At 41.9% G+C, this 27,200-nt stretch overlaps 1 protein-coding gene across 1 annotated transcript in view; it reads left to right on the top strand.

Moving 5' to 3' along the window:
• rpap3 (RNA polymerase II associated protein 3) overlaps positions 1-27,200 on the top strand; it is a 56,671-nt gene that overhangs the window by 13,265 nt on the left and 16,206 nt on the right. The window contains exons 5-12 of the mRNA XM_038780439.1: positions 1,408-1,529; positions 1,772-1,842; positions 7,909-8,037; positions 9,070-9,197; positions 11,908-12,029; positions 13,384-13,454; positions 17,349-17,453; positions 24,869-25,092. Of these exons, the coding sequence (XP_038636367.1) occupies positions 1,408-1,529; positions 1,772-1,842; positions 7,909-8,037; positions 9,070-9,197; positions 11,908-12,029; positions 13,384-13,454; positions 17,349-17,453; positions 24,869-25,092 (972 nt within the window). The remainder of the gene's footprint in view (positions 1-1,407; positions 1,530-1,771; positions 1,843-7,908; positions 8,038-9,069; positions 9,198-11,907; positions 12,030-13,383; positions 13,455-17,348; positions 17,454-24,868; positions 25,093-27,200) is intronic.

Raw genomic sequence — 27,200 nt, 5'->3', positions numbered from 1 at the left:
AGCTTGTGAATGGCACACAAATAGATGGGAAGGCAAGTGGTGAGGATAACACAGTCTACAGAGGGATATGGACTGGGTAAGTGAGTGTGCTAAAACCTGGCAGATGGAATATAACATGGGAAAATGTGAAGTTATGCACCGTGGTAGGAAGAATAAAGTAGCTGAATATTATTTAAATGGAGAAAGACTGCAGAAAACTGCAGCACAGAGGAACTTGTGGGTCCATAAGACATTGGAGCAGAATTAGGCCACTCGGCCCATCGAGTCTGCTCCGCCATTCAATCATGGCTGATATTTTCTCATCCCCATTCTCCTACCTTCTCCCCATAACCCCTGATCCCCTTTATTAATCAAGAACCAATCTATCTCTGTCTTAAAGAGACTCGGTGATTTTGGTACCACAGCCTTCTGCGGCAAAGAGTTCCACAGATGCACCACCTTCCTCATCTCTGTTGTAAAGGATTGTCCCTTTAGTTTGAGATGGTGTCTTCTGGTTCTCGTTTCTCCTACAAGTGGAAACATCCTCTCCACATCCACTCTACCCAGGCCTCGCAGTATCCTGTGAGACTCGATAAGATCCCCCCTCATCCTTCTAAACTCCGAGTATAGACCCAGAGTCCTCGACCGTTCCTCATATGACAAGTCATTCTTGTGAACCTCCTCTGGACCCTTTCCAAGGCCAGCACATCCTTCCTTGGATACAAGGCCCAAAACTGCTTACAACACTCCAAATGGGGTCTGACCAGAGCCTTATACAGCCTCAGAAGTACCTTCCTGGTCTTGTATTCTAGCCCTCTTGACATGAATGCTAACATTGCATTGGCCTTCTTAACTGCCGACTGAACCTGCACGTTAACCTTAAGAGAATTGTGAACAAGGACTCTCAAGTCCCTTTGTGCTTCTGATTTTCTGAGCATTTCCCTATTTAGAATATAGTCTATGCCTGAATTCCTCCTTCCAATGTGGATAACCTCACACTTTTCCACATTATATGTGTTTCATTTGCCACTTCATTGCCCACTCTCCTAGCCTGTCCACATCCTTCTGCAGCCCCCTTGTTTCTTCAATACTACCTGTCCCCCTGTCCCTCTACAGATCTTTGTATCATCTGCAAACTTAGCAACAGTGCCTTCAGTACCTTCCTCCAGATCATTAGTGTATATTGTGAAAAGTTGTGGTCCCAGCACAGACCCCTGAGGCAGACCACTAGTCACCAGCTGCCAGCCTGAAAAAGATCCCTTTTATTGCCACTCTCTGCCTTCTGCCAGTCAGCCAATATTCTATCCATGCCAGGATCCTACCCTTAACACCATGGGCTATTAACGTATTTAACAGTCCTTAAACCTTTGTGAAGAAACACATTGCGGCGCGAGCTACAGTGTAATTGGTTTTTATTTTCTGGTGCAGGTATGCCGTTGCAGAATCAGATTGCAATTTGGCTATCGCACTGGACAGTTCCTTCTTGAAAGCTTACCTTCGAAGAGGTGCTGCTCGTATGAAACTGCAGAACTTTCATGGTGCAAAAGGAGGTTGGTGAATTGCTGTAAAGCTCTTCTTTATTCCATTCACCATTTAATTATTTGTGGACTGAAGTACTATTACTTCCTGTGCAAAAAATAAATAACTGATGCAAGCTGTCAAGACCCATAGGACAGACCGCTCGGAGTCGCGGTCGGTGATTTTAAATTTAATATTAATTTTAAAAACTGTTTAGTCCTGTGATATTTTTAGTTTCAATTAATAAGATCATTTCCTTTCCCTAACACTTCAGATTTTGAAATGGTGTTAAACTTGGATGCACAAAACGTTGAAGCGCAGAATGAACTCCGAAAAGTAAATGAGGTAAAAATGTAATTTTTTCGTTCAAACATTTTGTCCATGTTCTGGATTAATGTAGTTAACCTTTAAGTAAATTAGTTTTTCTTGTGAGTACTGGAAAACTGAAGAAGGTTAAAGTTGTCAAAAATGATTTAGTATATTTGTTAAAGTAATCGGCTGCGAGGATTTTAAGTAGGTGGATTTTAAAATAAGCAGTTAAGCTCTGCTGTTTTTAAGCTTAAAAATTGTGGGGATTCAGGACAGCAACTGGGAATGCATAAGTAGTTACCTGATAGGTAGGTAAACTGTAGATCTTAAAGGAATTAAGATTTGGGGGGGGGGGGGGAAATGGACCAAATGTAGTAGCCTAAGAAACTGAAATAGAAACTCCTGGAATTACTCGGCAAGTCTGACAGCATCAGAGAATTATAGAAAACAGAATTAACATTTCAGATCTGTGACCTTTCTTCAGAACCTGAGTTACATACTGATTTTGTGCATTATGATTCAATGTCAGTGTCTGCTAAAACTCAGGTGCTTGAGCTACTGCGTTCCTCTGGTTTTATTGCACACGGAGGCAAAACCAATGTATTTGCATCACTTTGCATGTCACATTGTGTTGCAGTTTTCTGAATACAACAGTGCCTACCTATATGGATGTTGACCTGATTAACATTTCCCCCTTGTTTATTGGGCTCACTACTTTCTTAAATAAGTTGGTCATCAAAAGCATCAGCTGAGCCTAATACTAAACATTACCTGCCACCCACCTGGGCAGTTGTTATATGCCCAAAAGAGTTTAAATATTTTTATTAAAATAAGGATATATCAATCAATCAATAGCAAAGTACATTTCTTCTAATTTGAGATGCTTTCTGTTGTTTCCGTCAAATCTTTGCCTTTTTCCCTCTCACCTCAGCTCATCTCCCCTACGCGCCTCCTTTTACCCACTGGCAACAAACAGATCTGTAAATAGAGACGTGAACAGCTTCCACCTTGTCCAGAACTCCCCGTCTGAGCCACGAAGGGCAAACTTAATTTTCTCAGGTTTAAAGAATTCTGCAACATCCCCAAACCATATCGAAACTTTTGGCGAATCTTCAGGAAGATTTAATGTCCTGTTGGAAGAGCAATTCATCTCCATTTCAAAGGATTACTGTCTTCTATTTCTCTCCCTATATCTTTATGGAATTTATTATAGTGTTCAGAAATCCGGCTCTGGCTACGCCCCCAGGAAACGGTATATAGGATAAGGCTCCATGTGGGGAGCACACTTCTCTCGGATGCTGTGCAGTGCTCTATAGATTAAAGCCTTTTGATTACCGACCTCGCTCTCGCATCGTAATTGAGGGTGCCTCAATTTAATCTACAGAGAACTGCACAGCATCCGAGAGAAGTGTACTCCCCGCATGGAGCCTTATCCTATATACCGTTTCCTGGGGGCGTAGCCAGAGGCGGAGTATAAGCTCTCACACTGTTGAACCTTGAATGGCTTGCCAGGACACTTCAGGTGACATTAAAGTGCATCAAATCAATTCTGGCCTTGGGTGACTGTGTGGAGTTTGCACATTCTCCCAAATATCACGGGATTTGTGTGGGCGCATGGGACTCCGAGGGTGAGAAGAGTGTTCTTGGAACGGGGCAGGGATAGGGTAGGGGGGCTGGCATTGCCCAACCTTTGCGGGTATTATTGGGCTGCCAACGCAGTGATGGTGCGTAAGTGGGTAATGGACGGGGAAGGGGCAGCATGCAAGAGGATGGAGATGGCGTCCTGTGTGGTTCAGGATCAAGGAAATCAGCGCCCGTGACAGCTTTTGAACTTGACTACTTGCGCCTTCTGAAGTGTCCTATGGCACTTCTTTGAATAGTTTTTTCATTATCTGCCCCTATAGGCACTGAAAAGTCCTCAGAAACTGTCTCTGATCTCTTTTCTAAAGTATAGCTCTTGAGATCTTCTAAAAGTAGAACATCTTGAGAATTTTCTGCAAGCTCACTTTGTGCAGCAAGTAACTGATCGGCATGACATCGCCAAACTCTCACCATCAGTTTCTATGGTGTATGATATTGGACCTGTCTTTGTTAGGATCATAGCTGTTACCTATTTTTTGTTGTAGTATAACTTCCAGCTGACACTCTCTACACGGTTGAATAGGTTTTTTTTTACAGATTTAGAGATTTTTCTCCCTCCCAGCAATTTGTGCTTTACAATCCCTGAAGTATCAGGTTGAGTAGTTTCCTTTTGAACTACAGCACTGTATGAGTGATAGCGTGTAATGTTCCGATAAGATATGCGGAATTTGTTTGCTCTTCTTGAGAATGTCTCTCCTTGTCCTTTGACGCTTTAATGATTTCGCAACACATTCGCCCAGTCCATTTGTTGCTGGATGATATGGAGCTGACTTTATATGGTGTATGCCATTCCCTTTCAAGTAATCCAAACTCCATTAAAGTAACACTATCACTGACAATCTGTTCTGGCGTGACACATCTTGCGAATATTTCATCTAGTTTCTCAATAGTCTGCTCAAGTCGTCGTTGACTTAATTATCATGACTAGTGGCTATTTCGAGCGTGCGTCCACAATCACTAAGAACATGCGACCCTCCAGTGGACCAGCATAATCTGCCATGGCTGTGTAGGCCATTTCCACGGATGTAATGGTTCCAATGGTGGAGTGTTCCTTAGTTTTACAGAAGATTGGCATTGCCCAACTTTCTCTTCAATTTGAACATCTAATTCTGGCCACCAAAAATAACTGTGTGCCAATTCCTTCATCTTCATCACAGCAGGATGTCCCTCATGTAGTTGGTCAAGGACTCTACTGCGCAAGCAAGGAAGAATAAGCACATGGATTTCCCACAGTAGAACTCCATTCTGTATTGTCAGTACAAATATTCATGTGATGTCGTGCAAAATCTGGATTTTTGCTATGAATAGCTGACAGCGTTCCTTTTTGGACCAAGTTGATCACCTTCCCCATCAGTGGATCGGTTCTTGTAAGCTTTGAACTTGAGATGAAGTCACAGGTACACTATCCATGAGTGAAATACAAAATATTGACAATGTTCTTCAGGGTCATGCTTGATTTGTAATGGCAATTGAGAAATTGTACACTTAATTGTATGCCTTCTCACATTCTTCTGACCAGTGCCATGCCTGTTTAACACATAGTAAAATGTGTAAAAACTTGAAGCATGTTGCTAAATTTGGCACAAACTTGCCATAATAATTGATCAATCCTAAAAATTACCTTAATTGTGTCATATTTTGAGGAAGCGGAGCTTCAAAGATTGCTGACATTTCTTCAGCTCTTTACATAAACCATCTTTGTCGATAATATGACTTGGGTAATTTGTGGATTTTAACTCAGTTTCAGGTTGCTTCCAAATGTGTTCCTGTTTACTCGAACCAGTGATGAGTATGTCATCTAAATAATATTGTACTCCATTCAATCACTTTTGGTCCATGGATCGAAAGAGAAGGTGCAGATGTCATTCCAAAAGAAGTATTTTGTAACAACTTCCTTTGTGTTTAATAATAGTGAGTAGTGGCTGCGATTCTGCAGCCACGCTCATCTGCAGAAATCCCTGTTAAAGATTAATTTTACTGAATCTCTGTCCTCCAGAAAGTCCAGCAAATGAGTCTTCAATCAGTGGCAGTGGATAATGATCTATGCAAAATATTGAGTTAATAATTTAAAAATCTCTGCAAATTTTCACTGAGCCATCCCGTTTTAATGATTTGTTTTGCCCAAACTTGTCTATGGTGCTCGTTTTTCTAGCCATTTTTGGATCCCGGCTCCGAGTCCATCATCTTCCCTTCCGATTTTTAATAGAAAGTATGGCACAAACAATCCCTTGAATAAGCAACTAGGAATTCTTTCCCCTTTTGCCTGATTATATTTTAATTTCCCCTTCCCCCAAGTAGTGGCCCTACAGAGTCGGCAGACTTCAATATCCCCATTCCCCGTAGCCCATGTAGTTTAGCCACGTGTGTGGTCCCTGCGACCCAGACCCCCCTCACTTCAACGCAAGAAAGTCTTCTCCAACTGTCGGTCGTTTTACTCACAGTTGTGATCGAAAATTTGTTTAAACCTTCTGCACCAGCGGCAGTGTTTCGCCCGATGTCTGTGTGCGTGTCCGCTCCCAAGAATCTACCATTGTTCCCAATCACGTCCCACAGTTAGTTGATTAAATCCTCTTTTCATTGATTTTTTTTCTGTAATCCTTGTCACCAAAGTACAAAGAAAAATACAGCACAGGAACAGGTCCTGCGGCCCTCCAAGCAAGCGCCGACTATGTTGCCTGTCTAAACTAAAATCTTCTACACTTCCGAGGTTCGTATTCCTCTATTCCTATCCAATTCATGCATTTGTCAAGATGCCCCTTAAACGTCGCTCTCGTCCCTGCTTCCACCACCTCCGGCAGCGAGTTCCAGGGACCCACTACTCTATTATACAAAAATTTTTTTTTAAAAAACTTACCTCGTATATCTCCTCTAAACCTTGCCCTCGCACCTTAAACTATGCCCCCTAGTAATTGACCTCTATCCTGGGGAAAAAGTCTCTGACTATCCACTCTGTCTATGCCCCTCATAATTTTGTAGACCTCTATCAGGTCGTCCCTCAACCTCCTTCGTTCCAGTGAGAACAAACTAAGTTTATTCAACCTCTCCTCATAGCTGATGCCCTGCATTCCAGGCAACATCCTGGTAAATCCCTTCTGCACTCTCTCTAAAGCCTCCACATCCTTCTGGTAGTGTGGCGACCAGAATTCAACACTATACTCCAAGTGTGGCCTAACTAAGGTTCTATACAGCTGCAACATGACTTGCCAATTTTTATATTCAATGCCCCGGCCAATGAAGGCAAGCATGCCGTATGCCTTCTTGACTACCTTCTCCACCTGTGTTGCCCCTTTCAGTGACCTGTGGACCTATACACCTAGATCTCTCTGACTGTCAATACTCATTCACTGTATATTTCCTACCTGTATTAAACCTTCTCAAAATGCATAACCTCACATTTGTCCAGTTTTCTCTTCTGTTATATTTCTTTGTTGCTGCAAAGAGAAAAGGTATGGGCATGCCCACACTCTGCATTCTTGTAAACACGATGAGAGGTTTATTAAGGGTGTTGCTCATACAATCAATTTGGTGTTCTGTTCAATGCCAGCTGTTGGCGTAGCTGCACATCACATGATGCATAACTGTCATGTGGAGAGTACCTTTAAGAAATGGGTGTTTAAGAAATGTACCTTTAAGAAATGGGTGGTTGTCAGTGATGTCAGAGTGTGGGTGGAGCTGGGCTGACTGTCTGCTTTTTACTTTTGTTTTAAGCTGTTTGCTGCAGGGTGTGTTTTAGTTTCGTTTTCAGTGTTGGAGCTGACGCCAGACAGCAGGTATACTGTTGATCTCTCTGCCATGAAAAGACTGTCTCTTGATCATTTGGTGAATTCAGAATTATAAATGTTCTCAGTAGTGAATGTAAACCTAATGTGCTCCTGTTGAAAGGTGTTTCATCTGTCTTCTGGATGTTGTTTGGGAAGTTAAGGATTACTTAGTGTTGTATTCTTTGGGGGTTGTATTTGCGTTAATGGTTGCGAGGATGTACACTGTATGCTTCAAAAAGGTTAACTTGAGTTCATAGAATAAACATTGTTTTGCTTTAAAAAGTACTTTTCCATTTCTGCTGTACCACACCTGTAGAGTGGACCGTGTGCTCCCCATACCACAATCTATTAAAAGTTGTGGGTCAGGTGAATGCCATTATATACTTTGGGGTTCTCTAAACCCTGGCCCATAACAATAACCAACAGGAATGTATTCTTTGATACAGAACGATAACATAGATGGCTTTCTTGTGTTTAAAAACCTCTGTGAAATATAAATAATACCTTTTTTATTACAGTGGTTCCATAAGCATGGAGGGCTGATGACCATTGACTGGCACCCGCACAGTTTTTTCAATAGTTCTCCTTCCCTCATGGCAGTTTAAGTAGAGTTGGCAGTTTGAGTTGTCTTTTATTTTCTCATGTTTTATTACATGTGGATTTATGTAAATTGAAAAAATGTACTTGTCGTTCTTCTCAGGCTTTAGCGTCCGAGCAGTACGGTAACGATCCAAATCAATTGAACAAAATTGAGGAAATGGATACCAATGATGAAGAGAAACTGACTGGATCACAAGCGAAACAGCAGGCAATTTTTGAGAAAGACTTGGTATGTCTGTGCCTCATAATTCAAATGGTTCCAAATGCCAGTTGGAATCAGATACAGATATGGCTAGGGTTAACTGGTCAGGCAACCATAATGCCTGGGTTTTGCTGAATTTGTGTTTGGGCTAGTTAGCTTAGAAATAGAATCCAATAATGCTGGAAAGACTAGGCAGGTCAGGCAGCACACAGTTAACTTTTTCATCACTGACCCTTCAGACATTGACTGCAGTTTGGTGTAGTGTCAGCTGTAGATCAGTTGGTAGTACACCCACCTCTGAGTCATAGAGTTCACAGTTCAAGTTCCATTCAGGACTTGAGCACAAGTCAAGGCTGACACTCTGATTCCATTTTGAGAGAGTACTGTACGTTCTGAGTTGCTATCCTTCAGATGAGACACTAGAAAGAGGTCCCATCTGCCTCGGGTGGATGTAAAAGATCCCATTGCTGTATTTCTAAGATGATCAGGGAAATATCTGGGGTCTTGGCCAATGTTTATCCCACAATCAACATTGTTAAAACAGATTATCTGGTCATTATCATCACATGGTTAGTTGTGGGAGTTCGCTATGTGCATACTGGCTGCAGAGTTTCCTACATTTCAAAGTAACTACACTTCAAAAAGTACTTAATTTAGCGCTTTGAGATTATTTATGGTGGTCGTAAAGGCTATATAATTCAAATCATTTTTTCTTTTCTGATTTGCAGTGGAAAGCATTGATTCATGAGTGCTAAATCTGCACTGGTAAAGAGGTCAAATAATTATGCTGGCTTCAGGCTGATGGTAACATAACAAAATCACAAGTGCACAGTGTAATCCAGCTCTGCTAACCTACCCCCTACCTGTCCATTGACCTTGTTGTGACAGTTAAAATTATAGGAAAGCCTAGGCAGAGTTATAGTGTTTAATAGCATCCTTCGAAAGTGACAGCTATTATACAGTTTTAAAAATCATGCTAATTCTGCTCATTCCCAGTGTTAAAAATGATCTTCTAAATCATATAGCTTTCAACTTCTAAATTTACTGCTTTCATTACAGGGCAATGAGTATTTTAAGGAAGGAAAATATCTAGAAGCAATTGAATGCTATACCAGAGGGATGGTAGCAGATGGGACCAATGCACTTTTACCAGCAAACCGGGCCATGGCTTATCTTAAGCTTGAAAAGTAAGTTTGGTTTTGGAGGTGCAGGGTATCACTGAATTTAATTAATTATGTGTCACATTTTATGAGCAGCTCAAGGGATGTGATGTTTGATGCGATCCCCTAGTCATGTGGCCTACATACACCGGCATTGAAATTCAATCTGTAATTGCAAAGCTCAGAACACGGAATCACATCTAATGTTGGATGCTGTGATTGGGCAATGCTTTTTGTTTGTTTTGGCACAATGAGGAGTGATTAATTATTTCCCTGTGGCAATGCCATGACAATGGGAGTTGACCTGCCTGGTTTAAATTTAAACAAAAGCTTGGCAGTTAAGTGTTTCCTGTTGCATTCTCTGGCAACACTTCTACCAACTAGAACCCACTTGCCAACCAATCAGCACCACCTTCTCATGCAATATAAATTGCTGGTCCCTAGAGATTTGATATTCTTGTGAATCTTTCTGATGAGTACAAGGTGAAAAGCTTCAAAAGCATGTCTCCTTTTTCATCAATATTCAATGTTCTGTACGAAGCAACAATTTGTATAACCTTTGACCCGAGCAAGACAGATTTTAGTCACACCACATGCACGTTTAAATTTGTCCATTGTAGTGAACCATGGGGCAGAATCTTTTTTAAAATTCAGAGTGCCCAATTAATTTTTGTTCCAATTAAGGGGCAACTTAGCGTGGCCAATCCACCTACCCTGCACATCTTTGGATTGTGGGGGTGAAACCCACGCAATCATGGGAAGAATGTGCAAACTCTACATGGACAGTGACCCAGAGCCGGGATCGAACCTAGGACCTCGGTGCCGTGAGGCAGCAGGCTAACCACTGCGCCACCGTGCTGCCCCATAGGGCGGAATTTTATGCTCTATCCTGAGACAAAGTTGGAAGGAGAGGGCATTTAATTGGATGGGAGGATGCTGGGTAGGGAATCACATGCTTTCCCTCCTCTGACCTGATTGGGTTTGGACAGGAAAACGTGTGAAAGACCTTCCCATTCTGCTACCAATTGATGCCCTTCAATGAGCCATGGTATTCAATCATCGGGTGGGAAACTTCCAGGGAAACCTGAAAAGCAAAACCATGTCGGGTTTTCTTGTGGCCCCTGAGAAGGATGCTTGCTGAGAGCCAACCCCTGCTCTTGCTGCTGAACCCTTCTTGCCACCCTTCTCTCCTGGAGAAGACCACCGTTATCTACTGGGCACTTAATTTCCCAAAGGAGGCAATTTGGAGCTCCGTCACCTATGTTAAATACTACCCAGAGTTTGAAGCCAAGCTTGTCTTGTAGTTTTGAGGACCACAATAGTCACTAGATTACAGTTTAAATTCTATTATAATTATATTTCCAGCTTTATAAAACATGCCAATAAATTGTGCCTTATAAAGTTGTTGCAAGTCTGTAGAAACGGTTAACTTTTTAAAAGAAAGGAATCCCCGTGACGTCAACAGAAAGTTAACCGATGGACAGGATTTCACTTTTTAAAACTTTCTGTAATGAATCAAAAATCAGTGCAATTCAAACATTGATTAGCAGACAAATTATACTTCAAATCAAAAGGTAAATTTCACTAAATAGTTGATGCAATAAAGATATGCCTCTACTTGTTATAAGCATTTGTTGTACAATTGTGGCACCATGTGCAAGCTCAGCAGTCTATTTTTACTTCACCTCTGGCCTCTAAGATCTCTCACTACACTGTCAATGGATTTGACCCTTCAGTGAATCTGTTTCACCGGCAGCCATGTTCCATCCGGAGTTCCCGGGTGCATTTGACACCCAAACAGTACACCTCTGCAGAACCTTCTTACAGGTCCACAACAGTCTTGATAGCATAGAACCTCCAGAGACTCCCTTCTCCGACTTCTAAACTCTGTTTGGCTGTGGAAAAATAGTAACAGCAGCAGTGGGGATCTTGTCCCATCCACAATCACTGTTCTCCCTTGTCTTAATCTCTGTGCTTTCTAACTATATCAAACATACCACACCCATTTTCTGTTCGGTTCTGAGTATTCTCTCTGCTTTTTAACCAAGATCTGCTCTGAACTGTAGGGTAGTTCGATCTGCAATTAGTTGTGTATCTACCCTTTGTTTATTGATTTTCATCCCAGTAGCAACCATGGGTCACGTGCAAACTACTTGGACATTTAACAACCTTACCCCCAGAGAACCAATTGCCTCCATTTAGAATGCTCTCAGTTTCATTGTGGCCTTCAAAGGGACCACCCCAAAAGAAAATACAGGTTTTCCCGAAGCACGTGTGTCATCGCACAGTGAACAAGACGATATAAACACAATCATAGAATCCCGAAAGTGCAGAAGGAGGCCATTCGGCCCATTGAGTCTGCACCGACCCTCTAAGAGCACCATACCTAGGCCCAATCCCCCACTCTATGCTTGTAACCCTACAATTTAGCATATCCAATCCACCTAACCTGCATACCTTTGGACTGTGGGAGGAAAGCCATGCAGACACGAGAAGAATGTGTAAACTCCACACAGTCACCCGAGGTCGGAATCGAACCCGAGTCCCTGGAGCTGTGAGGCAACAGTGCGAACCACTCTGCATCGTGCCGCCCCAGAGTATTGAAATGAAATGTGTGAAGCACTGAAATTGACTACCTTGGCTTATGCATTATGTTTCTAATGTGACGTTAATGAAAGCGGTATGTTTCCAAAACCAATTGTTCATGACAGCTCTGAGCCAGTTATAAATATTTTAGGTTTTCAGAGGCAGAAGCTGACTGTAGCCAGGCAATCTCACTGGATAATACTTACTCCAAAGCATTTGCTCGAAGAGGAACTGCCCAAATGTGCCTAGGGAAGCTGAAGGAAGCGAAAGAAGGTGAGATTGGTACAAAGTTTGCAGAACAGAATTTTTAAACAAAAATTTTTGTTGGAGAAAATCATGTTCCATTTGTAACTTTACATTTGGTTATTATTTTGAACAAAAAACAGCAGGTAATCAAGGCTGGTGGGGTTAGGATGATGGGGTAGGATTTAATTCTTGGATGAGGAGAAATGCTTTATAATATATTGTTATTTTCCACCTGTTCCTCAAATTGGTATAATTTTGAGTAATGGAGGCTGACAGAAGCTTTTGTACACTTCCCTGTTCACACAGCTGTCCAAATGTAGTCTAAAAAGACTAATGTGTATACAGTATGACACCTGCACAGAGCTCTTACCAAAGTCTAAATTCTGATTACATTTTGAAGAGTTGAATGTCCCCTTGGCTCTGCATTAACATTCGTATCTTTTTCTGTAACTGTGTTTCTTTTAAACTGCCTGAGCACTTAATGAAATAATCTAAACCAATCAGCTTAGAATTGTAAATGCATGATGATAAATCATTCAGGCGAATAATTGTTTTTTATCTCTAATAGAATGAAAACATAATCTTTCCCATGTCTCATATTTTATGAACATTGTATGTTATACTCAGCCCAGTGGTTGAAGTATAATCAGTGGTGTTTGCTATTATGCCCATGAATTTTAATTTTTAAATTTTTTTTTGTTCTAGTCTGAAGCAGCATTTCATACAAGTATAACAACTATTTTGGGTAATATTTTGCTTCATTTGTTTTACTTATTACTATTGAACCAAATATGGGCAGCATGGTGGTGCAGTGGTTAGCACTGTTGCCTATGGCGCAGAGGACCCAGCTCCGAGTCACTGTCCATGTGGAGTTTGCACATTCTCCCCGTGTCTGCGTGGGTCTTACCCCCACAACCCAAAGATGTGCAGGGTAGGTGCATTGGCCACGCTAAATTGCCCCTTAATTGGAAACAAATAATTGGTTACTCTAAATTTATTTTTTTAAATATTGAACTGAATATTTATCCGTGAATGATGGGGGTCATTTAGCTCAGTTGGCTAGATGGAAAGAGTGTAATGCAGAATGATGCCAACCACACAGGTTGAATCCCTGTACCAGCTGTGGTAGTTCTTTAAAGCCTTGCCCCTTCCCTTAGCCCATGTATACAGAGTGCTGTCCCCGAAGCCACATAACCAATTGTCTCTTTCTAATGGAGAGCAATGCCTGTGGTCCTTTGTGGACTATGGCTAATTTCTGTTGCCCAAGCGAGTAATACTTTGTGCTCGCCTGACTGAACAAAGAAGATTGTTCCCTTGACTTCATTGGATATCAGTGATTTTAACAGTCTTTGTGTTGTCTTTTTTTAAATTTTTGTGTTAGATTTTGAAATGGTGCTGTTGTTGGAACCAGGAAACAAGCAAGCATTAACTGAACTTGAAAAAATTAACAAGGTAAATATAAAAGTATTCAGTAGTCTTGTTCATATGGGCGAACAAACTGATTTAATAGGAGCATTTTGGAGCCAGCACCTGTTATAGTAAAATAAGGAGCAAAGAATAATATGATTAGAAATCTGCTGGATCTGTTGAAAACTCTAGATCTCACAGGCAGAATTTGACACTCCCAATCAGGTTTGTTGGTGGAGGGTTTGCTATGAACAACTATTTCCCAACACCTATTGGCTGCCTCTGCCCCGACCCATGTTGCAGTTTTATGAGCAGCGGAGGAGATGTCAGATGGCCTGCCTGTCATTGCGCCAAATAAGGCCCTTAAATGACCAATTAATAGTCATTTAAGGACCCCTTCCTGGGCGGGATTCTCTGATTCTGAGACTCTTGTGAACTTTTATAACAGAAAAACCGGCACCGCACCTGAACCGATTCCGCTACTGTTGAGGGGCTAGCCCGGTGCCACATGGAACACAATCAATTCCAATGAAAAACGGTGTGGAATTTGCCGGTTTTGTGATTGACACTCTGGAAGCTGATGAGCTGCAGCCGCACATACACGTTACAATCACTACACACACACATCCCAGCCAAGTAGATGGCACTGGATGTGCTGGAGCGCACCCATACAGCTGATGGATTGGCTGGGGCCAGAGGTCACCCAGGGGTGCGCCCTGGGGCGACACTTATAAGACCCGTCGCACTGTCCAAAATAGGCTGTTAGCGATGTGCGCAGCCGCATGGCTGCCTTGCTGGCTGCAGCAATGGTGTTCCGTGCCCGTCCATCCTGACCCCACAGCCCACCTGGCAACTCCCCACTACTCCTCCCGGCCCTGACTGAAGGCCCTGGCGAGCAGCACAACTCATCAAATTATGCCAATGTTGGACACCTTCCTTGACCCCTCTCTCTCAGCAGCTGCCCCTCTGGTTTCACGATTTGTAAAAGCAAAAATGAACCACGCCATCAGGAACTTGGCCCATCAGAGGCGGGGAATCACAGAAGCCCCGGAGAATACTGGGTCAGGCCACCTAATGATATACAAATGGTGTCTACTATACGTGCTTTCCGGGGACGCATTGGCGCCGCTGTCGAGGTGCTGGAGAATTGCGATTTGGCATCAAATTGGTGCCTGCCGCTATTTTGGCATCTGAACCAATTCTCCACTCGATCGCCTTTCTCAATTTCGACAACAGCCAACGCAGAATCCCGCCCCCTATCTCTGCTCTTATTTCTATTTCACATGCGGTCAGCTGAATCAAGTGATGGGTCATAAACCCACAGATAAAACTGCTTGGGCCTCCGGTGGAAAAGTGGTGAGTTGCCTCCCTTATAAGACCCCTGTTTAAATAAGATATACCCTCCAAGCTTCAAACAAGCCCACCTCCCCTGCCCCATCCACCCTGTCTCCCCCCCTCCCCACCCCTCTTTGTAGGGGACTGGCAACCCAGCCCATGTACTTTGCATCCATCTCCAGAAACAATCATTTCTGGTGGCTGGGTGCAGGAGTGGTGGCCAATACTGGGAGCTCTTGGCAGTGGGACTTTCTCCCCAGATGAGAGCTGAGGTCTCGCCTCAGGATAATTTGGGCCCCAATGGATGTGACTGGCTGGAGCAGAACAAGAAGGTCCGCCCAACTCCGCCTCTTTGGCCCACTCAGTGGATGCAACATCCACTTTTATTTACAAGAAAATGATCACTCTTGCCACTGTTTCATTTCTAGAACTAGGGGTAATTGTTCAAAAATAAGGTCACTCATTTAAGACCGAGATTAGGAGAATTTCTGTCTAAGGGCCGTGAGTCTGAAACTCACTTGAAACCCAATTGAAACAAAAAGCAGTGGAGGGAGAATCTGTGAACATAGAACAGCACAGAACAGGCCCTTCGGCCCTCGATGTTGTGCCGAGCAATGATCACCCTACTCAAACCCACGTATCCACACTATACCCGTAACCCAACAACCCTCCCTTAACCTTTTTAGGACACTACGGGCAATTTAGCATGGCCAATCCACCTAACCCGCACATCTTTGGACTGTGGGAGGAAACCGGAGCACCCGGAGGAAACCCACGCACACACGGGGAGGACATGCAGACTCCACACAGACAGTGACCCAGCGGGGAATCGAACCTGGGACCCTGGAGCTGTGAAGCATTTATGCTAACCACCATGCTACCGTGCTGTCCATCTTTAAGGCAGAGCTAGACGGATTCTTGATCAACAAGATTGGGGGGGGGGGGAATGAAAGGTTATGGGGGTAGGCAAGATTGTGGGATTCAGGTTACAATTTATAATCTAATTGAATGCCGGAGTAGGCTGAAGGGGCCGAGTGGCCTACTCCTAATTTCTGACTGTATGTTCACTATATTTTAAAATAACTGCTTTGCGAATGTGAACACGGGCAGCAGTATTCGGTTAAATCTATTTAATCAGAATAGAAATAGGATTATGAATAAGATATTGTTGGACAAGAAGGAGAACAGTTAAGCATGATCAGCAGATAAGCTCACTTCAAAACATCAAGCCTACCTCTTTGGTCACCTGACCTAAATTCTCTGGCTTGATGCCATATTTTATTTCACAATGGGACAGTTTATTATGCTAAACATGCTATATAAATACAAGATGTTGACTGGTGAAAATGATAATGCTTCAAATTCATTAGAAACAGAATTAACTAATTTTACTGCAATTGTGTAGGTATAGGGCATTGGTGAGGCCATGCCTGGAGTATTCTGTGCAGTTTTGATGTCCTTATCCGAGGAAGGATGTTCTTGCTATGGAGGGAGAGGAGCAAAGGTTTACCAGGCTGATTCCTGGGATGGTGGGACTGTCATATGAGGAGAGACTTAAGTTGCTTGGGATTATATTCATTGGAGTTTAGTGAGAGGGGAACCTTCTTTTTTTATTTGTAAATTTAGAGTACCCAATTATTTTTTTTTACAATTAAAGGGCAATTTAGAGTAGCCAGTCCACCTACCCTGCACATCTTTGGGTTGTGGGGGTGAGACCCACGAAGACACGGGGAGAATATGCAAACTCCACACGGACAGTGACCTGAAGCTGGGATTCAACCCGCGTCCTCGGCGGCTTGAGGCAGCAGTGCCAATCACTTTGCCACCATGCCACCCGAAACAGGATTAAACAGGGTAGATTCAGAAAGAATGTTCCTGATGGTGGGGGAGTCCAGAACTGGGGGTCATAGTTTGCGGATAAGGGGAAGCCTTTTCAGGACTAAGGTGAGGAGAATTTACCCAGAGTGGTGAATCTGTGGAATTTGCTACGACAGAAAGTAGTTGAGGCCAAAACATTGTGTAATTTCAAGAAAGAATTAGATATAGCTCTTGGGGCTAAATGGATCAAGGGTCATGGGGGGTAGGCTGAAGGTGGGATCAGGGTATTGAACTTGATCAACCATGGGCACAATGAATGGCGGATCAAACTCTAAGGGCTGAATGGCCCCCTCCTGCTTTTATTTTCTATGTTTCTATGTAATTCCCAAGTTGGCAGGCTGAGAGTTTGCTGTGCATTGATCAAGTCTTTAATTATAACGGTAAGAATTGAAAATGAAAAATGAAATGAAAATCGCTTATTGTCACAAGTAGACTTCAAATGAAGTTACTGTGAAAAGCCCCTATTGTCCAGGAACATGCAAAGTAGGTAGGTTGAAACAAAATTACAAAGAGAAAAACCAAGTTTATTTTTTGACAGAAGACTTAAGAATTGAACTAGACTCTCAAGTTTGAATTTAAATCCCAGCAGACCACATTGTGAACCTGAATTCAGTTCAGTTAATCTGTGCTTGCATCAGAAAGCATGGCCAAGCAAATTGTCAGGATTGTTGTAAAACCCAATTGGTTGGTAATGTAAACTTCAAATATTTATCTTTCATGTTTAAGGAATTGACTTTGCAAGGGGTCGCCACCCACCAGAAATCTTCAGAAAACAAAGAAGGTCGGAGAGTAATCAAACCAGTCGATAAACCACCCCATCTAAGATCTACTGTAAGTCTTAAACCATCCAAGTTTAGTTTCAAAGGTATCCATCCTTATTGGATGTTCTATATGCATGCATTATGAGTGCACATGGGCCAACTTTGATGTGCACAGAACACACAACTTGCACAGCAAATAGATTGCTGAGAATTATCGAAAGCTACCCAACATGGAAACAGTGCATCAAAAATGTACTTATAAAATTACCCTTCATGATGTGCCTTTTGTTCCAGGCTGCTTTCTTTCATTCCTGCAATACGTGACGAGGTTTTTGATTTATGCAAGCAGGGAAAAATGGAGATTATTGGAATTAAAGTATGTGCTCTCTCTCTCTCACTCTCACTCTCACTCTCACTCTCACTCTCACACTCACTCTCACACTCTCTCTCTCCGACTTACCCACTCTACACAACAAAGTTCATAGACGCTGCACTTTCTTAGTGGCCTGCAGTTTTTTATGGACATAGGAACTTCTGATACTGCACCTTATCAGATTGGACACTTTGCTGCAAGTGAGAATTCCTGATTTATCCCAAGCCTAGAAATTCCCACTGGGAATACAGAATTTAGTCCCAACACAGAGCAACAATGTCCGATGTGATTTTCAGCCAGGGACAATAGCTGGTCCATGGAACCCAGTGATTTTGCCACCATGTCCTCTGCAGCTAGCATTCATGCTGCCAAAAGAAATTGAGCTACCACAGTGATTTGCCTCTGCATAAAAAAAATCAATTTATTTGTGTATATTGTCTATGTTGCTAGGTAACAAACCATTTTGCAAAGCGTCTTTTTCACTGAAGTAATTGGGATTTAACTGTTCTATTGTGGTAAAATGCAAGAAGGGTTTCTTTCTTCCTGCTATGTGGTCTCTTTCAGTTTGAAAGTCTAAATCAATTTATCTTCATTACTCCAGATAAATTGGATTCAGTTAAATTAATATTGTGCATCTATAGTCCTGATCGTAAATGCTCATGCTCACATTTTAAAGTGCCTTGGTAATTCTGTTTGCTGCTTTTACATCACTAAACGTTAGTTTGCCAACCCTGATATTTCTCTCCAGCTGTATTTTGGGGCACCCTACACAGTAATGGCAGTCTGTTTCCCATTTTGATGTCCTAAATTTGGCTGAGTTTGCTGCCTATGCCCCGCATGCCCAGTTCTTTAGTTTCTCCACCATGTTTACTGTTTACAAACTAAAAATATTTCTGTCTGCAATCTAGAGATCACAACAGGCAAAGAAGGGTTAAAAATGGGACTTTTTAAAACCCTCGCTGGCACTGCTCAGAGTGTGAGATTAATACTGTGTTTATCTCTGATACAAGACTTTACAAGGTTTTTGAAACCGATACTTTGACCATCTACCTCTGATGGCCCTAACTCACTCTGGCACTCACTCTTATCTATTTTGTGCTGTACAATTAAGTGGGATGCTCTTGTTGAAGGGCCAGAGCGATATTTGTTTTCATATTTATATTTTCACGTTAATGAAATATATTTCCATGAGGAGGCTTTTTGGCAGGTTGGGCGCAACAGAGTGACATCTATGCAGACGGGCAGATTGCATTGGCAGGAGACACCGTACTTAAATTGATAGTTGAATCATCCTGTATCCAAGTTACAACAAAGCTGCCTACTGCAAAAATCAATAGCACTTACCTTTTGTTAAAACAGTTTACACTACTGCTGGAAACTTCAGTTTTACTGTTAATGTTCTTGCAGATGTACAGACTGTACTAGACTTATACTTGAAGTGTCTTCATAGTAATGCTGCTATAATAATATTTTGGCAATGGAACAGAAGACTTGAGAAATGTTTTTCTTCTTTCAAGCTTTAGTGTCTGCGGTTATGACAGGAGGTGCATTGAACCGTACAAATCTTTAAAATAAATAATTTTAGAGTACCCAATTCATTTTTTCCAATCAAGGGGCAATTTAGCATGGCCAATCCACCTACCCTGCACATCTTTTGGGTTGTGGGGGCGAAATCCACACAAAAACGGGGAGAATATGCAAATTCCACACACAGTGACGCAGAGCCGGGATCAAATCTGGGAAATCGGCGACATGAGGCAGCAGTGCTATCCACTGTGGAACCGTGCTGCTGTGAACCTTAGAAATCTGAAAAGAATCACTGCTGAGGAGTTGGGTGCCCATCTAGGCTAGGGTTTGCAATCTAGAAAACTGCTGTTTGTTGAAAAATATGTAAATAGACAGTTGGCAAAGATACAATTGTGCGCAATTTGGGCATTTTGATTTGATTGAACAACTGATGTGTGCTACCCAGGTCCTCTTGGGGAATAGTTACTTGACTGACATATTCCAAGGCATTTTGCACTTCTGAAATAAAAATCTGTTATCTTGTGATGGACGTCACTGAACTGTTAATCTACAAACTTAGAGGTTTCAGGCTCAAATCCCACCATGGTAAATCATTTTATGGCAGGCGTGGGTGAGCTGAGAAAACAAAATCTATTAGGGATGAATGGGAAAAACAGAAGAAATAAGGATTTTAAAAATGTCACTGGAGAAATTAAAATGTTGCGTTGCATTTAAACATGAATCAGCAGTGAGTCCAATTGAAGCAAAACTGTTCACAGATTTTAATTTCTTTGTGGAAAAAGTAGGATTGGTGTTACAAAATACAATTGGTCTTGCTAGCTTGAGTGTTTTGTGAAAACAGCATTCTTACATTCTGACTTTCCTCGACTAACATGGTTTGAGCAAATTGGCAAATAAGGGTGTTTAAAGAAAATGAATCTATATATACATGCATCAGAGAGGGTGCTGAGAAGGACAACCAAGATTAATCCCAATTGTAAAGAATATAGGCTTTAAGAAAAGGAAATGAAAGAAGCTCTAGCTTTGCAGTCCAGAAGACAGTGATTGAGTCTGACTTTGCAGTGATGCAAAGAGCACTAAATTGTCCAGCTAATGGGAACTTAAAATGCTGTTTCAAATTAAGTAGGGGAATTAGGATGAGATGATAAATTTAAATTGGCAAAAGAAAATCTAAAAAACAATGACTGTACTAGATTTATGTACTATTATTTATTTTTACCTGCAAAACTAAGGTGGAGACATGAGACTGGTGATGTTTGAAAAGGTAGAGTTGATACTAGTTGGATGAGCTTTGTTGGCAGGGATATTATTGAATTTTCTTATGTTTGTGTGTACATAACATTCTAAAAATGTTAGGACATGTCTAATGCCGGTGTGAACTGGAAACCTGTACCGTGGGCACTGGTTATTGGAATTATTGGTAGGATTATCAATCAGTTGCAGTTAACTTTGGTAGCGCCACCTTTATTTTATGGAGCTTCCTTTTTTATTTCCATGGATGTCAATAGTGGAAATTAGCTACAATCAGTTGACTTGCTTATAAAATATTAAACGTTGAGGAACTGGAAAAATATTTGCATATTAATTTACATTCGAGACAACTTGCCTAGTCTTGTGGTACAGACAATCAGGTTCTTTATTGACAACAACTTGATGCTTTTGCAACTTTTAGCAGAAGAGGGAGGTAGAGAAATCTCTAATGTTGGTCACTGACTATCATAATAGGATGGAGGCAAAGGTCTTGCCGAACCCAAGATACAATCACCATTTTCATTATTTTTTTTCTGCTCTGTCAGTTTAATAGTGATGATTAACCCACCCCAAGATTGTATCAGTTAAATATGGAATTAAATCCCGAAATAAGGTGTGAGCATCAGCTAATGATAGCATTCTCTCCTCTTGAGTCAAAAGGTTGTGGGTTCAAGTCTCTTTTCAAGCACCTTTAAAGCACTGGACTGTTCTGTGTTTTGAGAGGTGTTCTGTAAATTCAAATTTCTGTTTCTTTCTCTCTTTCCTTCCTGCCTTCCTTCCCTGAGATTAACATTTTTATTCACAAAATTAATTGCAATGCATGTTTTAAAATCACAACAATCCAAGTGGACTTTTTTGCAATACAAATGCACAACTAATTGATCATTTAAATATAGGCTCAGAATTAGCTTAAAATTAATTATTCTTGTGTATGCTAAATGCAGTCTTTCCTTTTCACTATGTAGTCCTTTACAATGTCAAAAGCTACACGTGATCACTGCAGTAATTTATATTAATCCAATTTTCTATGCAAGATGGATATATTTTAACTTTGTTAAAGAGTGGGGAGGGAAGAAAGAGTGGGGGGGGGAGAGAAGAGTGGGGGGGGGGAGAGAAGTGGGGGGGGGGAGAGAAGAGTGGGGGGGGGGAGAGAAGAGGGGGGGGGAGAGAAGAGGGGGGGGGGAGAGAAGAGTGGGGGGGGGAGAGAAGAGGGGGGGGGGGAGAGAAGAGTGGGGGGGGAGAGAAGAGTGGGGGGGGGAGAGAAGAGTGGGGGGGGGAGAGAAGAGTGGGGGGGAGAGAAGAGTGGGGGGGGAGAAGAGTGGGGGGGGAGAAGAGTGGGGGGGAAGAGAAGAGTGGGTGGGAGGGAGGGGAGGGGCAGGTGGAGGGGGAGGTGTGGGGGAGGAAGGAAGTGGGGGGGAAGGGGAGGGGGGAAGGGAGGGGGGAGGTGGGGGGGAAGGGGGGGGGGAGGTGGGGGGGAAGGGAGGGGGGAGGTGGGGGGGGAAGGGAGGTGGGGGGGAAGGGAGGGGGGAGGTGGGGGGGAAGGGAGGAGGGGGGTTGGGGTGGGGGAAGGGAGGGGGGGAGGGAGGTTGGGGGGAAGGGAGGGGGAGGTGGGGGGGGGGGAAGGGAAGGGAGGGGGCGGTGGGGGGGAAGGGAGGGGGAGGTGGGGGGGGGAGGGGGGAATGGAGGGGTGGAGGGGAGGAGGGGAATGAAGGGGACGGGGGAATGAAGGGGACGGGGAAGAGCAGTAGAGAGAAACGATCTTTGCTCAATATCAAGAACAACCCTTTTGGATTGAGCTAAGAAACAGCAACGGGCCGAAAACATTGAGTAGTTTGTCGGCCCTCTAACAATAGTGAGTTCTTGGAATGTATGTGCTCGCTTTCTAGATCCATGTACAAAGGGAACTCTAGGGGAGAATGAATTGTACATGCGCTTGCAACTGATCTGAAGCCCAAAACTAGGGTCTAGAATCTAAACAAACTTCAGAGCTATGAGGGGCAAATTCAGTAAATTGAGAGGCTATATTAAACTTATTTAAATGCTAAATACTTAGCCTTTAACAATTATCACAATTTGCAACAAATGTACATTCCTTTCAAGTATGGCTAATGAGGAACTAGGGGGTTAAAATGTTTTTCCAATTAAGGGGCAATTTAGCGTGTCCAATCCACACTCTGCACATCTTTGGGGTGTGGCGGTAGGACTCAGGCAGACATGGGGAGAATGTGCAAACTCCATACAGGCAGTGGCCCGGTGCTGGGATCGAACCCGGGTCTTCGGCGCCATGAGGAAACAGTGCTAACCACTGTGCCACCGTGCTGCCCTTAGAGGGTTAAAATGTTGTCCAGAAATTAGTAAATCTGAAGATTAGGAGGATGTTATAATTCAGCAAGAGTAGACGAAGAATTCAGCAAGAGCAGGCTAAGAAATTGATAAGGAAAGAGAAAAGATTATGTGAGTAGTATAGCAAGAGATTGTTTTTATAGGTATGAGTGTAGGAAGGGGTTAGTGATCGTAAAAGTGGATGCCTGATTGTAAAAGTGGATCTAATCGCGGCAGAGACATTAAATTGTAATAGAGAATATGGAAATCACAGACATTAAACAAATGCTGAAAAAGACAAAAACATTCCAAAAATAACCAAGGATATAGCAAGAACGAGGAATTTAAATCCGCATAAGAAATAGTGTCAGAGTTGAGTGGTGACGAAACTCCTCGACTTGATAGCTTGCACCCTACAGTTTTAAAGGGGGTAGTTGCAGAGAGAGTGTAAAACTTTGTTTTTCAACTACCTGAATTTTTAGATTCTAGATCAGCCTTCATTTGGAAGGTAGCAAACATAACCTCATAATGTAAGAAAGGATGTATAAAGAAAACAAGGCTATTGCATGAGGTTACTACATAAAATTATAAATCATGGGATTGGGGCAATTTTCCTTCAGTTGTGCTGCCGCACAACTGAGGCAACAACTTGGAAATTCCCATACAGGCCGAGCACAAGCTAGCTATCACTTTGCGGTAATGCAAAAGCTTTGAAAGGCCCACACACTTAAATGATGCAAGCTTCAAAACTATTAGAGGGAATGTTGATTGGGGCAATGTATTATCATGGAGTGAGGATTGATTAATGGACCAAATAGGAATAGACAGGACATTTTCAGGTTGGCGGGCTGTAGGTGGCAGGGTGCTTAAAAGGACTAGTACTTGGACCTCAGCTGTTGTTGGTACTAAGGAACTTGAGAGGCAATGCAAGAATGTGGAGTTGATGTAGAAGAAAGGCCATGATCTTATCGATTGGTGGCACAGGCTTGAAAGGCCAGATGACCTATCCTAATTCCTATTTCGTATTCCTTGTAATCTTGTGTGTATCTTTCACCAAATTTGCTGGAAAGTCGACCTGATCACTCAATATTGTATTTGTCCCTAAACTATGGCAGTTCACTCTGCTGACCAGAATCTGTTCAGCATGGAGATGTATTTATAGACCCACCAATAAAAATTACTCCCATCACCTGATAGTAAAATATACTTGTTTAATTCAAATATCAGCAATAAATGTTGCTGAGTAAGGAGATTGATACAATAAGTTTTTTTCTCTGAATTATTAATACATATACTGTACCAGTTTAGTATTTTCAATTAAAATGATTTCAATTCTTTCGAACACGTCTGGAGGTGGTTTTTGAAACTGAAACTTATTGTCCTGGGAGTTTAAAGGAGACAAAGTGTATTGTGAGAAGCTCGAGCTACCAGTTTAATCCAGAAACTTATAAATTATATGAAAACAAAATACCGCGGATGCTGGAAATCTGAAATAAAGACAGAGCATGCTGGGCAAACTCAGCAAGTCTGCCATCATCTGTGGGGAGAAACAGAATTATTGTTTTAAGTCTATCGTTCAGAACTGAAAGGGGGTGAAAATAGAATGAATTCTAGAGTTGGAGAGGCAAGTGGAAGAGGTGGGGAAGAATAGAAGGACAGGGATAGGTTGGAGCATAGGAGAGATTGACAAAGGTGTCATGGACATGAGACAAAGGGGTGTGTTAATGTACAAATTAGAATTCCTTGAAGATGTAACCAAGTTAATAATTGAGGTTAATTGAGATTGCTTTACTAAAAGAATAGGCTTTTATAATGAGGATAACAAGGGGTTGGACATTTTTGCCGAAGATTGAAGTATCTTGCATCAGTGCAGTATAAAAATGTCTTCCCTCTTGTAATTGTAGGGAAGATTATTGTCATTGTGTGTTCAGGTTAAATTTTTAGTTGACCAAGTCTCATCACAATGCCATACATTTAATTTGTCTTTGTTTATTTTATATGTTCTTTACAAGAAACCCCTGATAAGAGTTGCTATCGAAGAAATTGGAGATACAATGACTGATACCAAGACAGAGGCAGCTGCAGTCAATTTCCCTTTTGATCTTGCAACAAAGCAACCATCTGTGTTACCGCCTATTGAAGAGGCAAATAAGATTCAGGAAAAAATCACCCATGCTGACTGCTCTGTGCCAGTCGCTGATGCGCCCAATGCCAAAATACTTAAATTTGAAGAGAGGTATGCCGGTGTTTACTCAATTAAAAACTTCAGTACAATTTATATTTTTGAAGATTTTATATTAAAGACAGCAGCTTTTGCTGCTCTGAAGTTCATTGGGAATTAGTTTCCCTTTTCTTCCCAATTTCTCATTCAAATAGATATTCTTCATGTTTGTCAAGAGCCATAAGAAAGATGGTGTTCAGAAGGCACTTGCCTGTAATAGCTGTCAAAGCTGAACCAGATTTTGCACTTGCTTGATTCCATTTGTGCTTTCCCAGCAAAAATAACAGGGTTGTGACAACTCTAGTAGCCTATTATCCTACCTACTCCCTTTTCAACTTGAAAATTCTGATCTTGCATAATACTGCACTTATTGCAACTAGGTGACCCCTGGCACAGCTCAGCTAAAGCACTAGACTGGAGACTCTAATTCTGTTCTATATAGTTCAGTGTACACTTAACCAGTCAAATTTCTGAGAAGTGATGTAGATTCATTTTTTAAAGCAAATCTGTGTAGGATGCCATCTAACAATGTGGTTATTGTGATACCATACTATATCTTCATGTTTTATTAAAGATTCTTTAATACATAAACTGGGTTAGCCCTTGAAGCGAAAAAGTTCAACCTTGCATTTAAAATCTCATATGTGATACTTTGTCACGGCACAATTTATTTTTCAGCCTCTTGAACTTTGAAAGAATGGTGAGAAAATCTAATCAAAAGCATTCCTTGTAGGGGATTCAATTTTCCTGTAATGACACATTGATCAAATTACCAGCTCAACTTCATCCATTATTTTATATTTTGCATAATTTTAATGTACAGCTAAGTAACCGATTGAATGAAATAGATTTTTTAAATTGGCAAATGAGCATTTTTTAGTGCAATGTTGTATTTAAGAATGTAAATAATACTGTAGTGCATAGTGATTGGCGTAAGTAATGCTGCCAGTACATAAAAGTTTCAGCAAAGTTTGCTTTTAATTCACCGTCATCCATGCAGCATTGTGCAGCCTGGATGTTTTGGTTTCCGGTATCTCGGAAAATTGCAATCTATTGATGGCGCTAAAAAAAATGAATCTCTGCCTGCCTGCCTGCCTTTTACATTCCGATGAAGGAACTCATTTGCAAAATGAAAACTTAACAGATGTTGATATACATGTATTTCCAGTATTTTCAGTCTTCATAATGTATAAACTGCTTTGTTTCATATCTCATTTCTGATGGGATATCTCGAGAGAATAGTACCATAACACAACTTTTTGAAGAAAAGATATGTTTATATAATGTAATTGGAAAGAAGGATTTTGCACATACACTAGTCTCGAAGGAACCCGTCTCCATTCTTTCAATTTCCTACATCTCCATGTTCTGTAACTAACCATTCAGAATTGTATTCCTAATGATTCCCTATCCCTGCCCCATTTCTTCCTGTGGGAAAATCAGAATCTCACCTGGTAGCACTGTGTGGGGAAAAAATGCAATGGTGGAATAAGAGAAATTGACTATTTAATCTCTTGAGCCTGTTTTGAGATTCAATAAGATCATGGTTGATCTTTTGACCTAACTCCGTATATTCATTTAAATAAATCAGAATCCTTCATAGTGCACTTCATGTAATGCACTACATCTACAGATTTCTAGCAACCCTGTTCAGGTTGTTGACATACTCCTGTGTTTAAAACGTTGTAGTTCTAAATTACATTGGTAAAATTGCCATCTTTCAGATGAGACATTAAACAAAGGCCCGTCTATCTGCCTGTTCCAAGTGATTCGGGTGAATGTTGCAGTATCGATGGTTGATAGAGAAGAGCAGCAAGTTCTCTCAGTGATCTGGCCAACGTTTCTCCACCTGCAACAGCACACTAACTAGTTATTAATCTTATTTGCTGTTTGTTAAATCTTGTAGGCAACTTGGCTGCCATATTTGCTGGTAAAACTAAAGCAAAAGTCAGAGGGCGCGATTCTCCGCTCCCACGCCGGGTGGGAGAATCGCAGGAGGGCCACTCTGGCACCCCCCGTGATTCTCCCACCCCCCCAAAATGGTGTGTCGCGTTTTTGGACACGCCGCTTGGAGAATCGCGGGCCGCCGTTTTTCACGGCGGCCCTCGATTCTCCGACCCGAA

Source organism: Scyliorhinus canicula, chromosome 20 (genome assembly GCF_902713615.1).
Source record: "Scyliorhinus canicula chromosome 20, sScyCan1.1, whole genome shotgun sequence".
Taxonomy (NCBI): domain Eukaryota; kingdom Metazoa; phylum Chordata; class Chondrichthyes; order Carcharhiniformes; family Scyliorhinidae; genus Scyliorhinus; species Scyliorhinus canicula.
This window is presented reverse-complemented; position numbering and strand designations above follow the sequence as displayed.